At 35.8% G+C, this 14,395-nt stretch overlaps 1 protein-coding gene across 1 annotated transcript in view; it reads left to right on the top strand.

Annotated features, from left to right (window-relative positions):
• LOC150084448 (ATP-dependent RNA helicase DDX54) overlaps positions 1 to 14,395 on the top strand; it is a 366,530-nt gene that overhangs the window by 120,265 nt on the left and 231,870 nt on the right. Inside the window, exon 5 of the mRNA XM_090376237.1 lies at positions 4,779 to 4,966. Within this exon, the coding sequence (XP_090232363.1) occupies positions 4,779 to 4,966 (188 nt within the window). The remainder of the gene's footprint in view (positions 1 to 4,778; positions 4,967 to 14,395) is intronic.

Genomic DNA, 14,395 nt, shown 5'->3' with positions numbered 1-14,395 from the left:
GGTATAATTTTTCAAATAGCGTTAACTGAAAATCGCGTTAATCGAACTTGCATTATCCGAGGCCTGGCTGTATTATGTTTTATTTTATTTTTTTTCAACATGGTTCTTTAGCTATAAGATCATACTAATTTAATATTTAACTAGTAAAATTGGGAATGAATATGAATAATAATTTTAAAAAAAAGTAAAAAGGTGAAAAAAAGGTGAAATAATAATTTAAAAAAAAAAAAAAAAGCAGCTGCTACTAGCACATTAAATTGCTAGTCAGCACCATTAGGCCTTAATGTCTGAAATGCCTTCCATCCAAGTTATAAATACACCAAAAAAAATTGATTAAAAAAAAAAAAATCATGCCCTAAGTGTGTGTGTGCATACAGTGGATTCCGGTTATTTTGGGCCACCGGTTAATTGGGGCAGCCATTTATTTGGGGCAAATCTTAAAAAACAGAAACCAATTGAGAAAATAGCCAGGGTTTATTCCGCTTAATTGGGACAGCATGCCATTTAATCGGGGCAGGAGACCGCAGCACTGGAGATTACCCTACGATTGTCTCCGACGGTACCACGTGGTTCGGTCGAAATTCTGGTGGTCACAACCATAAAACAATAAAAACAATTAGCAGTCACCTGTTTATTGGGCTTTTCTGTTAGTGCAATCTATCATAAACGGATAGTAAACTCGATCTTACTGAATTTGAGATAATACTGACAGCTGGAATTCTGTGGGTTATTATGAAATGTGTTTACACTTCCATGGAATCTTCAATCATATAAAAAAATTAATTTTCAGATCTCTTCATTCCTATTTTTAAAGCTTTGTAACTAGTTACTCCGTTCTCACTTGCACGTATCATGTTACTTGCAATTTGTGTGTGCCTTGTTCTTTGTTATTGATTGCTTATCTTTTTACTGTTTTAAATTTTAATCCCAACCCACAAATGTCAGTGAACAGAAATGTCAACTAGTTCGTATGTACATATTACAGTGAACCCCAGGGGCTCACATCTGGTGAGTATGGGCTTGGCACACCCAGGGTCCTTAGCCGGATATCATCATTCTTCTCTTTCTTGGTGATTCCTTCCCCCCCCCCCCCTCTCTCTCTCTCTCGGGGTAACTCAGAATTTTTTTTTTTGTCCGGTGCAGCTTAAGCCTCAGGCTTCCTTGCACCATTTGGCTAATAATAATAGTATGTATTAATTCTTCCGATTTTCACGTATCATTTAATTTTTTTAATTGGTAAGGTAACAAAGGGTAAATTTGTGCTTAATATCTTTACTTTTATAGCCGGTGGATAATATTCCTCCTATTTTCTCTAATTAGAATCGCTGTTTAATAGAATTAAAATTCAATTCGTAAAAGTGATCACAATGACCGGCGCTTACTACACATCGTATGAACGGTACATTACTATGGTGAGTTTGTTGTAACGTGATTTGATTGTACAGTGACCTAATTGTAAAGGGTGGGTTACATTGTATTTTTAACTATTTACGTGAAACTTCAGATAATTGGGGCAGCTGCTTAATTGGGCCAAAATGCAATAGTCCCGATGTGTCCCAAATAACCGGAATGGACTGTATATACAACTATGAACCAAAACATTATGACCACCTACCTAATATGATGTTGGTTCTCCATGTGCAGCCAAAACAGCTTGTACTTTGCGAAGCATGGACCCTACAAGATTTATAAATGTGTCTTGTGGTATCTGGTACCAGCAGATCCTCTAACGCCTGTAAGGTCTGCGGTTGAGATGCCACAGATCGGAGTTGCTGTTCCAACACAAACCACAGGTGCTCGATGGGATTGATGTCTGTGGAATTTTGAGGCCAGGGCAATACCTGGAACTCTTCCTCATGTTCCACAAACCAGTCTCGAACAATCCGGGCGGTGTGGCATGGCTCATTATCCTGCTGAAAGACTGCACCACCAGAGGGGAAGATCATTGCCATGAAAGGGTGTACCTGATCAGCAATGCTGTTTAGGTAGGTGGTAGACGTCAGAGTGCCCGGCACATGGATGACTGGACCCAGGGTATCCCAGCAGAATATCACCCAAAGCACAACACTGGTGCCACCGACTTGTTTTTGTCCCACGGTGCATCCAGGCACCATTACTTCCCCAGGTAAACGATGCACAAGTATCCGGCCATCCACATGGTGCAACAGGAAACGTGATTCATCACACCAGACAACCTTCTTCCAATCACTCAAGATCTAGTTTCGATGCTCGCTTGCCCATTGTAGGTGCTGTTCCCCTGGTGAACCATGGTTAGCATGGGCACTTGGAGCAGCCTGCAGCTACACAACCCCAATTTTCAGCAGGGTTCGATGTACTGTGTGTTGTGATGCATTACTCCCATCACCAGCATTCCAGTTACCGGCTAGTTGCACCAGTCGCCTTTCTGTTGCCACGTACCATCTGGGAGACCGTTCGCTCACCTCGAGCATTGATGAGCTGTGGTTGTCCAACACGTCGCCAGCAGTTCGTGGTTTCCCCTCCTCAGATAACTTTCGGTAGGTACTAGCCACAGCTAACCATGAGTATCCCACCATCCGTGCCATTTCGGATATGCTCTGACCCAGTCATCTGGCCATTACAATTTGGCCTTTGTCAAACTTGTTTAAGTCCGCTGCCTTTCCCATCTGAAAAACAAGAGTAACACTGATTAGCGGAGCTGAGTATCAGGTGTTTTTTTTTTTTTTTTTTTTTACTGTGTCCCGACCTGTGCAAGCACCATAGTTCATCTGCCATTGCTTCGATTTGCATAACAACTTGCTGGTCATAATACTTTGGCTCATCAGTGTATATTCAATGTAATATAAAATCAGGAGTATTAAACATGTAGTTTCAGTTGATGGATAAAAATAAAATAAATAAGCAAGGTATGACAGATGCACCAAAACACGCAAAGCAGTAGTAATGGATGCAAAAGTTTATATAATTATGTAAGAATACCTGACCATGTATCAATATTTATTTTATCTTACATCAGATTTTTGCTATCCCTGTATTCAACTTAATTAAATTTGCCTGCCATTATCTGATGAAAGCTATCCCACCTTTTATTTTATTTGTTTAATCATTTGGTATTAATCATTTTCAGCCTATTCAGCCTATAATTCTCTTAATTCATCATAACTTATAGGATATTCACATTCTTTCTCCTTTTACAAACCTACAATACTTCTTTTTTCTGTTATCCTCAACCCTTCTAGTACTTGGCACTTTGTGTATTTTTCACTTCCATCTGTGCAAACTTAATCAGACTTATCAGTTCTTACATACTTTTATATATATATATGAATAAGAAAATATGGAGAATTATATATATAAAAAAAAGGAATAAAATTATGCACATTAGAAAGAAAAGTGGAAAACAGGCTAGTTGATTAATACTAAAAGATTAAAGATTTAATAAATAAAATATTATTATTAAAATTATTGTAATTATTATAATAGGATACATTGAATGGTACATTATGAAGGACCATCCATTCAATACATCCAAATAATGATAATTAAAAGCTATATTTCTGATTATTACTTGCCGCTCATAGCAGGACCTAATGAAAGTCCAATGAGTCTTAATGAAAAAAATGTAATGATTTATCAAAATTTTAACAGCTTACTGGCAGAATAACAACTAGCCTAACAGATAGACTGAAGAAATGTATATACACAAATTATATACATAAGATGGAAGGGGTGGGGTTGTTAACTGTATATCTGAGTTTGACTGTAATTCACAGTTCATGTTGTAACCACACCCGTATGAAACCTGTGGATCGCAATTAGCCCTTTTACAGTTTCATGCTATTGTTTTTAGAAAATAACTTCATTTTAATATGCAGCAGAAAGGTCTCCATCATGCACAGAGAAAGCAGAACATTCATGGAACACTCTAAAAAAATAATTTGCCCCTATATTTTCACATTTGTCTCCTACATATTTATTTCCTTTTGATATAAGTCCCTATATAGGGGAATATCTCTATATTTTCCCCATGTGGGAAAAGGATAAAGGATAAAAAGAATAAAGGATATAGTGACAAAAATTGCAAAATAAACAAAAAAATTTCCTGGGGGCAGGATTAGAAGATTAAAACAAAACCATTTTATAAGTTACCTATGCATTCAAAATCAGGATTTAAAATAACCAGGGCTTGTTTATATGTTAGGTACGTATGCAGCACATCTGCATGTTTATAAGATGTTTATAAATTACACTAACAATTATAGGAGCAGTTTTATGTACAATAACAGATGAAGTTGAAAACATGTCCAGAAATCTTTCTTTGCAAGTTACAGCCCTTTTTTATGTTTTAAAAAGGGATTGGGGGGAAATTCTTAAATTGTGGTGGAAATCTTCCAGTATGGTCACCAACCCTCCCATCAGCATGAAAGGTTCAAATTCAGGATTTGGTGAAATTCAGCTTATTTGACTCATGAATACAACTTGAGTATCAGCTTTATCACTGAAGACTGTCTGACAGTCTTAAGGACTAAATTTCTCAAAGAAGATATGACTTTAGAAATATTTAATTTAATAAATAATGTGTAAAGATAAAAAGTTATAATGATAAAATAAAATTTGATTTAGAGTCAGTAATTTAAAGCAAAAATTACATCAGATGTTGCTATTCCTTAATGAAATATAGAGTTCAATTCTGTAGTGGCACAACTGTGTGCAAAAGTGACAGCTAATTTATATTTTAATTTGTAGTTAGTCAAATGTGGAAAATCAGTTATGATAAATTTTTTGTCTTCTCCCTTTAGCTAGGCAGATTCACTGGTCTGAAAATAGCAGTCATTTTAGGAGGAGATAATATGGAAGAACAGTTTGCTGCCATTCATGAAAATCCAGACATATTAATTGCCACTCCTGGACGATTTCTCCATCTGGTGATAGAGATGGATCTTAAATTAACACATATGGAATATTTAGTGTTTGATGAAGCAGACAGGTAAATGATATTTTTAGATGAGTTTTGTGCAGAATTTTATATTGACATTTGGTGCAGTTAGTGGTAAGTCCTCACGTGCTATAAATAATGATAGAAAAGAACATTATGATTGATACCCTCTTTACATCATTTTATGTTACATGATGCGCACGGCACAGGTTTTGTCACTTTTCAGCCATTAGTTGCTGTCGACAAATAAAAGTAGGGCTTTCAAGACTGCAGAAATCAGTATATATGCTTAGTACCATCTCAACTTTTTTTTTTTTTTTTTTTTGGAGTCATTCTTATTATATCCAGCCAATGAGGAAACACTATGTGATTTTTGCGGGATAAGAAGTTTAAACTACGATTTTACCTTTTTCTGAAGTAGGTTAAATTTTGTTTCAGGTGAATGGTTTTTTTTTTTTTTTTTTAAGGGTAACTGTAGGTGAATCATATACCAGCATGCCATTAAATTTTTAATTTGGTGGTGGGATAATTCAGGAAAACATCGTTATCCCTATTCAATGTTCTTTTAATGCTTGTACAAAAAAATTTAAAAATAAACCAGCTATTTTAAGAAATGACTGAGGAAAAATTGTTTTCACTCAAGCTGAATACCTATTTTGCAATAGCACTTTCTTTTTTTTAACAGATATTTAATATAAAAAAAATAACTTTAGTTATCATGAGTTGTGTAATTTTCTTCACCGAGGAATACTGTTATAGTGTCATCATGTATTCATTACTGTAGTAAACATAAAATATTCTTACAAAATCATTACAGAAGTGTTTTATATATATTGCGGTTTGGTTTAGCTGTGTATTGGAAGACTATTTTAGGAGCATGGAAATATATTTGAATCAAAAATAACCACAGGTCATACTCAGAAATATTGATTAATGATAACATTGCACATAGTTGGATAGCACTAGACAAACTGCGAGGTTAGAAATTCGTATATCGGCACTCGGAATGGGTGGAGATACAGGGGTATCTCCACCCATCTAGGGTTGTCTAGAGCTTCTCATTTTATAGTGCCCCACATATTACAGCTGGTATAAATCCATAAAATTGTTTATTTAAAAATGCAGTATGCAGATTTAAGGAATAGAAAGCACTAATTTAAAAAAAATTGAAGTCTAATAAATAATATGTTATTTATTGTTCAGGTTATGTGTAATTTCCAAGATAAATGTTGGTGACAAACCTGAGGCATATCAGGTGTGTTTGAGTGTCTCATGGTAAATCTTTTGAAACAAGGCTTTAATCAGGTTGTTAAAAATGATCACAAAGCAAAATAATTCCTTCTTTCAGTTGTGTGCCAGTTGCTTATGTGTAACATCAAAGTGCAGGCAGCTCAAAGTTTCAGCATCCCATTTCAAGTTAACATTGGCATCAAATTCTTTAAAATCTAACAGGAAAATACCAGCATTCCAAGAAATTGGTTATCATAACTTTTCTTGCAGAAATTTGGAATTGGCGTTTAAAATTCTTGGAGATGAGTTGCTTCTACCATGTATGGAAAGTTTGGACCCCAGTTCGGAATGGATTATTGCACACTGATCTGGTTGGAACTTACTCTTTATTTGAAATGTTATACAAAAAAATTACAGCACGCACAATCGTAATGAGGGTGTAAATGAAACCAATGCAGGTCTTGTTATTAACTAGCATGTCGGTGCATTGGTTTAAAGCTTGAAGGCAAGAGCAGCTCAAGGGGTCTTGTCATTGATACACGGGAATTTTGCTAGCAGGGAGAAGGTGATTATCCTCTTGTATAAGGCAATGGTCAGGCCACACCTTGAGTACTGCATACAGGTCTGGATGCCTCATTTTAGGAAGGATGTAGAGCTGCTGGAATGAGTACAGAGATGGGCAATGAGATTTGTGAGGGGAACAATGGGGTGCTCTTACCAAGAAAGGCTTAAGTTTTGTAAATTGCAGCACCTGTGAGGTGATTTAATTGTTTGAGCAAGCTTGATGCTGATGGGATTCAACCTCTTGCTCATATTATGCACTTGAGGGGCCATAAATTTAAATTGAGGAAAGATAGTTGCAGAATAAAAGTGTGGAAATTTGCTTTATCCAGTGAGTGGTTGATTTCTGGAACAAACTTCCATCTGTTGTTGGGGAAGTTCATAGCTTAAATAAATTCCAAGTAGAACTGAACAAACTTTTGGAGAAAGTTTTTTTTTTTTTTGGCTGATGCTGTATAAGCTTGCTTTCTTGAATCATATGTCACTATTAATTATAAAGCATATGCCCATCTGCACTCTGTTTGCTGAGAACTCTCATGTGTCAAACATGCTTGAATTAAACAATTCTTATATTTTTATTCAACATACAGATAATATATTTTCGGACATCATCAGAAAAATTGATATCTGTAAATAAACTGCTGCATGGGAGATTTTAAAAATCTGCCTCTTTATTATCAGTAAATCCAGTATTAGAAATTGGGAATGCATAATAAAACAGCATGAAAACGGTACTTTTTCAAATAGACAGAGAAAACGAGACGTTAAAAGTTTTGAATATCACTACAAATCCTAAAATGAAAGTTTATTTAGAGTAATATAGCATGAGATATGAGTATTATATAATATGACTGTAGTAAGAAAACTGTTACAGGCATCTTGCATAGGCAGTACAACAATTAAATCAATGCTGATCCAAAAGAATTATTTAAAATTGATTCTTTTTTAAAAAAATTATTCGTTATACTCTTATGTCACTAAAAACTATTTCAGTTATACAAAAAAATGTTGATATTTCTAGACTTTATACAACATTGTTTCATAAGATTTCCATCATTGATATTTGAAAAATATCAGTGATGGAAGATGAAGATGTTAACATAATCAGTTGTAACGAAATGGAGGACATGTATCCAAATCTGGATATCATATTAAGAATAAATTTAGCTGAGCGAAACTTTCTAAATTTAAAACAGATTAAAATTAATATTATATTAAAATATAATGCAGATTAAAATTTATAATATTGACTAATTGTTTAGAAACATCTTCAGTATTGATTAATATTGATTGTTTGAGATTCAGTGTTTACCAGTCATTCTTTTTACAGGGTGTTTCAGTTAAACGTTTCAGAACTTCTAAGAGGGGTAGGGTACATCCTGACAACTCGAAATCATATAGCAATGTGGGGTCGGAAATGCTTTCCTGAAGCGGTGTTGTACACAGAAGCACCATAAAGAAAAGAGACCGTAAGTGAGAAATCGTTTTAATAATACATGAAAAGAAGCAAAAGGTACATGGATTAAAGTAAGTGTTCGAAGTTTCTTCCACGGGCTACAATGCACACCTCACATCTCCGACGCATGGACATCCGAACATTCTGGAATACTCCAGGCGAATTTCGAATTTCTTGAACAAGAACGCCAAGTTAGTAGGATGGATGATTACACGAACGCAGAGTTAGCCGATATGCATTTGGCGTACGGGGCTGCAAATTGTAGTGGGCCAGCCGCACAGCGTTTGTACGCGGAACGATATCCGATGAGGCGTATTCCCAGTCATAATTTCTTTGCAAGACTGCACCAGAGGTTAGCTGAGAGAGGTTCATTTGAAAGAGCTGACAGGGACAGGGTAAGAACAGCAGGGACTCCAGCCGTCGAACAGAATGTGCTGCAGCATGTACAGGGGAATCCAAGAACGAGTACACGAAGTCTAGCTAACGCAGTCAGGGTTTCCCATTGCAGCGTCTGGAGGATTCTCCGAGAACAAGACATGCATCCATTTCACCTGCAGCGTGTCCAGACACAGCAACCGGAGGATTATGCACCTCGTATTGCTTTCGCACAGTGGTACCTTGGAAAATGTGCTACAAATGCCCTTTTTCCTGCTGAAGTGTTGTTTTCCGATGAGGCATCTTTCACAAGGGAAGGAATTTTCAACACGCATAACGACCATATCTGGGCGGTCGAGAACCCGCATGCAATACGACGTCGTGCAGCACAGATTCGATTTTCGGTCAATGTATGGGCCGGTATTATGGGAGATCACCTCATCGGACCTTACCTGTTACCGTGTCGTCTAACCGGACCTATCTACTTGATCTTTCTGCAGCAATTATTGCCAGAACTTTTGAGAGATGAACAGCTTTCTGCATCGATGCAACAGACAGTGTGGTTCCAACATGATGGAGCCCCTGCCCATTATAGCGGAGATGTTCGTAACTACCTGGATGTCACATTTGGTCAACAGTGGATCAGACGTGGTGGTCCCGTGCGTTGGCCTGCTCGGTCACCCGACCTATCATGTCTTGATTTTTATTTCTGGGGTCATATGAAATCGCTAGTTTATGACACCCCTGTTGACAATGCTGAGGAGCTGGTTGCAAGAATCGCAGTAGCTGCCGAAGAAATTTGAAATTCGCCTGGAGTATTCCAGAATGTTCGGATGTCCATGCGTCGGAGATGTGAGGCGTGCATTGTAGCCCGTGGAAGAAACTTCGAACACTTACTTTAATCCATGTACCTTTTGCTTCTTTTCATGTATTATTAAAACGATTTCTCACTTACGGTCTCTTTTCTTTATGGTGCTTCTGTGTACAACACCGCTTCAGGAAAGCATTTCCGACCCCACATTGCTATATGATTTCGAGTTGTCAGGATGTACCCTACCCCTCTTAGAAGTTCTGAAACGTTTAACTGAAACACCCTGTATATATGTGCATACACACCTCAGGCTATATAAAGCAGGTAGTTACAAACCAAAGAATAGTGTAGATGTGCAATTCAGTGAAAGACTGGACAAGCAGCACAACTTAAGCTTTTTTGAGAGCAGTGTGATAGCCAGCACTAGACGTGCCATTGCAGGTTTTATGCAGGGCCTGTCTTAGGTCTGCATGTGTGCCTAGGGCCCATAAATGGCAATGGACACAGCCGTTGTTATGCTACTGGATATCAGCAATATCCAGTAGTATAACAACGAGCATGAGTGCTTGTGTTCCTTATAAAATTTACAAATAAAATATACTTTCAAACTGTAATGTAGCTTCTGGTCAAAATGTGCATGCCACTGATATGGTCTTATATTTATATTCCTTAGAAATATATGCAGCTTTATTTGCTTTACATTTTTATATTTATTGTGTAATCCTAAATTTCCAAGGGCCCTTATGCCCTAATTTTTTACTGTTAAAGTAGGGCATTGGATTCCCGGAAAATATTTTGCCTAGGGACCAAATACTCTGAAGATAGCTCCTGTTCATAATAAACATTTTTACAGGAGCCCCAAAAATACTTTTTGAGGGTCCATATATCCTCAAGTTAGGCCCTGATTTTTTGAACATTATCACCTATTGTCACTCTACACGGTTCACACAGAACAGTGTAGAGTGTATGAAGAGTGGCCCAGCAACCATCTTACCAGTGGTAGCACCATAGCCAGAGATAGGATATCATGGATAGTGTAAAGCAACAGACAACCACTGGATTCTGTTCCTTCTCATTTAAAACAAGCAGCTGTAGGCGGACTGGGCACAGAAACACTGTCACTTTTATACATTGGAGGAGTGGAAAAAAGGTTGCCTTGTCTTATGAATCTAAATTCTGTTTGTTGCATGCTGATGGCAGGACCAGCATACCCCCAGGGGCTCACATGTGGTGAGTATGGGCTTGGCACACCCAGGGTCCTGAGCTGGATATCATCTTTTTTTTTTTTTTTTTTTTTTTGGCTGGTGCAGCATAAGCTTCAGGCTACCTTGCACCATATAACTAATATTATTAATAATAATAATAATAATGTTGTCAGTCATACTCTGTTATGTCATACACATTTGTTGCTGAATTCACAGATGATAACTCTGGACACTTACATGTCCTCAAGGCATGTTAGCATGTTGCTTATTATCAGTTGAATTTAAAAGGGGTTAGTAACTAAATGGTGATATCATCTTTACTCTTTCTCAGATAACACATACACAAGATGAAATAAATTTAACTCAATAAATTACTCTCAGTTGAAGTTTGCCTTCAACCAGAGAGTAATCAGTTGTTGAAATAAACTTCCACCTTGATAAGATGAATGGCTGAAGCAGTGGAATGAGATGTAAACATGCCAATATTTTTGCACAGTGAGATTTATGAGATGTGTGCATTCAATTTCAGTACACTCTGATCAGCCTTGGTCCATTACCACTTTTCTTCAAGTACTGGATACCTCAAAAGTGTAGTATACTGTAGAATCCTGCATGGTCCCACTGTATTAGACCTGCACCCGAACCAAACCCACACTGTATCTGCAACCCACAAAAAAAAAAAAAAAAAAAATTAACAAAAAAACATTAAAAATAATGAAATTTTTTATTAAGAAAATAAAAATTTATTAAAATTTTCACCACATCAGTAATATTAATATTTTGTTGTATTATAATACATAAAAAATATAAAACAGTTAATTTTGCAATTTTTTTTTTTTTTTTTTTTGATTAGGAATCTAGATGTAGAAAACTCTTTTTGCTGCACTGTTGGCAGGGATTCCAAGTATATTTCTCTCCTCAACAGAGGAGAGAAATATATGCCCTAAAATTTACCCACAGTATTGATCCAGATGATACCATATAATTTACACCGATTGCTTAATCGGTCACAGAGGTGGAGCTGCATCCATCTGTCCACACTCTCACCCCATAATTTCCAGCCCCATTTTCAAATTGTAAATTATCATTATTTTTCTTGATTATGTACTGCATTATTTACTTGATTATTTTATATCTTCGTATAACTCACATTTTTATATTCTTGGATGGCACATCGTGGCCTAAGCTGCACCATAAAAATTCAAATCAAATAATTTTTATATCCATATTTATATCTTTTGTCTTAAAGGGGTCTGGATGTGAATTTACTTTGTAATTATTTTACTTTGTAAAATAATTTTAATAAAGAGTAAAAAATTGAAGACTATTTTTTGTGTGTGACCATAACTACTTAAATAAATTATACAGTAATTTTGAATTTCCTGCAACAAATGCAATCCTAAAAAGTTAATGTTCTTTTTTAACTGCAGCTTTTAGGACACTTTTAATTATGTTTGTCTTGTACTGAAAAACTTTATTTTTAGTGTTGATCTAATTTTTGATTCTGCAGCACCAAGTGCAAACTTCATAACCAAAAGCACAATATGGCCTTAGATACTAATGCTTAACAATAACATTATAATCAGAGATAATTCAGAAATCAAAAAAGGAAGGTTTTTTTTTTTTTTTTTTTTTTTGTCTCCCTTCATGTCTGGCAACACAATATTGAGAGGAAGTTAAAAAATAATTTTAAATATAGGAAACATCATACCTTTTAGGCAAATGCATGCAATATATAAAGAGATTAGCAGTGGAGTAGTGTTATGCATAATTCAAATTACACAATAAAATATGATACACATGATAATTTAGTGAATAATGTTAATTGGAAATAAGTAATAAAAACATTACTTTATTAGTTAATATATTAATTTTTGATATTATTGTATTCAGTTATCTATATTCAAAAACTGGAATTGCACCTGACTCACAAATCACAAAATTACTGAACACCCAACTCACATTGTATTGACCCAATCCAATATGGGAGTCTAAATGTTCATTCACAGCTTGGCCAATTCTGCTAGTTAAGAGGCCACTTGTGCAACATCACATAACATAACACCACATACAGCATCACCGCATAACACAACACCACATACAGCATCTACACAACTCACATGACTGGTTGTGGAACGATGCTAACATCTCAAAGATGCATTGGTTGTTTGTAAATGAATCTTTGAGCCTGCTTATGAAGAGAGGGAGAGACAGTATATAATACATATAACTTTTCATTGACAGCTTCCAATTTGGTGATGTTATTATTTGTCTTTCTTTTGGGGAATTTTGTATTCCTCCATCTGTAAGGGACTTGCCCATTTTAGATGCGAGTTGACAAAAGCATTGATTGTTTTGATTTCTGGCATTTAAAATGGTCATAAAGCTCTGGAGTAGGTTATATGATTTGTAATATCTTGGTTCTGTTCCCAGATTTTCAGTAATTCTTTGCAGTTATGTTCAAGTAGAAAAACCTCATTCACATTTCTGTTCCACTACCATACTTTAGAGTAGTCTGTGATTAATATCTTTTTTGTATAAGGTGTACTCTGTGATACACTTACATGGATTGATCCACCTCAAGATAAAAGTAATCAAGAAAGTGGTTTCATGGAACTATAGAACATACTATGACATAATTGGGCAGTTTGGGCATAATTGGTTTGAATAGTTAGGAGTAATTATTTTGTCTTATTCAGCGGAGTCCTGATGGAAAAGATTCGGTGTAGGGAGGAGGACTTCTGCTAATATGGAGTCATAGTCAATCACAGGCAGCTTTAGGAGGTGGCACCAGTCACTGTGTTAAAACAAAGAGGATATAGATTTAGTTGATTATCCTGTCTGGTTGGCTGGCTAGGATAATGTCTGTTGGCGCTTCTAGGATAATCTCATACATAGATATTGATGGAATATATACAGTGCAGAAGTTGATTATAGAGACATTTGTTCATATTGTTACCATCAAGGTATCATAATGAAATTGTTCAGTGGATCTACTGTTGAATAATTTAAAGGAGAGTCATTGGAAAATATTGGCATATGACACCACAAACCAAAACCTTCTGCAGAGGCAACGGTGATATCCTACTTTTCAAGTTCCATCCATGTTTTCTTGGCAAAAAAGTTAGCACCATTTCCAGTTAAAGATTTGTTCATTTTATTCTTATTTGTTCATAGGATTGATACATAAGGATGAGTGGTACTTTGTGCAATTCTTGGTAAAGTAGTATACCTAGACTGCAAGTCTTGCTCTAGGCACATTCTTTGTTGGGCAGAGATGTGACTTAATGATGAGAGTTTGGTTCTTTTCAAAAAAAAATTATTATTATTTTATTTTATTATTATTTTTTTTAAGACTAGTTTCCATAACTGGGCACAGTATTCCGAAGTGCGGAATCAGAATTGTCTATACAGTGGAATTATATAGCCTCCGTATTTCTATAATCATTTGTTCTATGAATCCTTGGTAGAGCCTTCTTTGTCTCTTATCTGTACTACACAGACAGCCTTATGTCTGTCTGTACCTTCAATCCCCTTCTTTTGCTTCTGTTAATAACACAATTTCCAATTCTATAAATTGAGGATTGTTATTTCCCAAGTTTAAAATCTGCATTTTGCAGCTTTAAAGGTAGTGGCCATTTATTTGAGCATTGCTGAAGCCTCTCTGAGGTATCCTTAAGGAGTGCTGCTCTGCTTGATACTGGGTATTACCCACTCTCCCAGTTTTCATATCTGCAAAGTTTGACTTTGCTCATATCTGTTTTTTTTTTTTTTTTTTTTTCGTTTTTTTTTTAGTGTTATTTAAAAAAAATTAACAGGAGTAGAAAAGCATTGATTCCCAA

The sequence above is a fragment of the Mastigoproctus giganteus genome, chromosome 6 (assembly GCF_048544385.1).
Source record: "Mastigoproctus giganteus isolate SK-2022 chromosome 6, ASM4854438v1, whole genome shotgun sequence".
Lineage (NCBI taxonomy): Eukaryota > Metazoa > Arthropoda > Arachnida > Uropygi > Thelyphonidae > Mastigoproctus > Mastigoproctus giganteus.
This window is presented reverse-complemented; position numbering and strand designations above follow the sequence as displayed.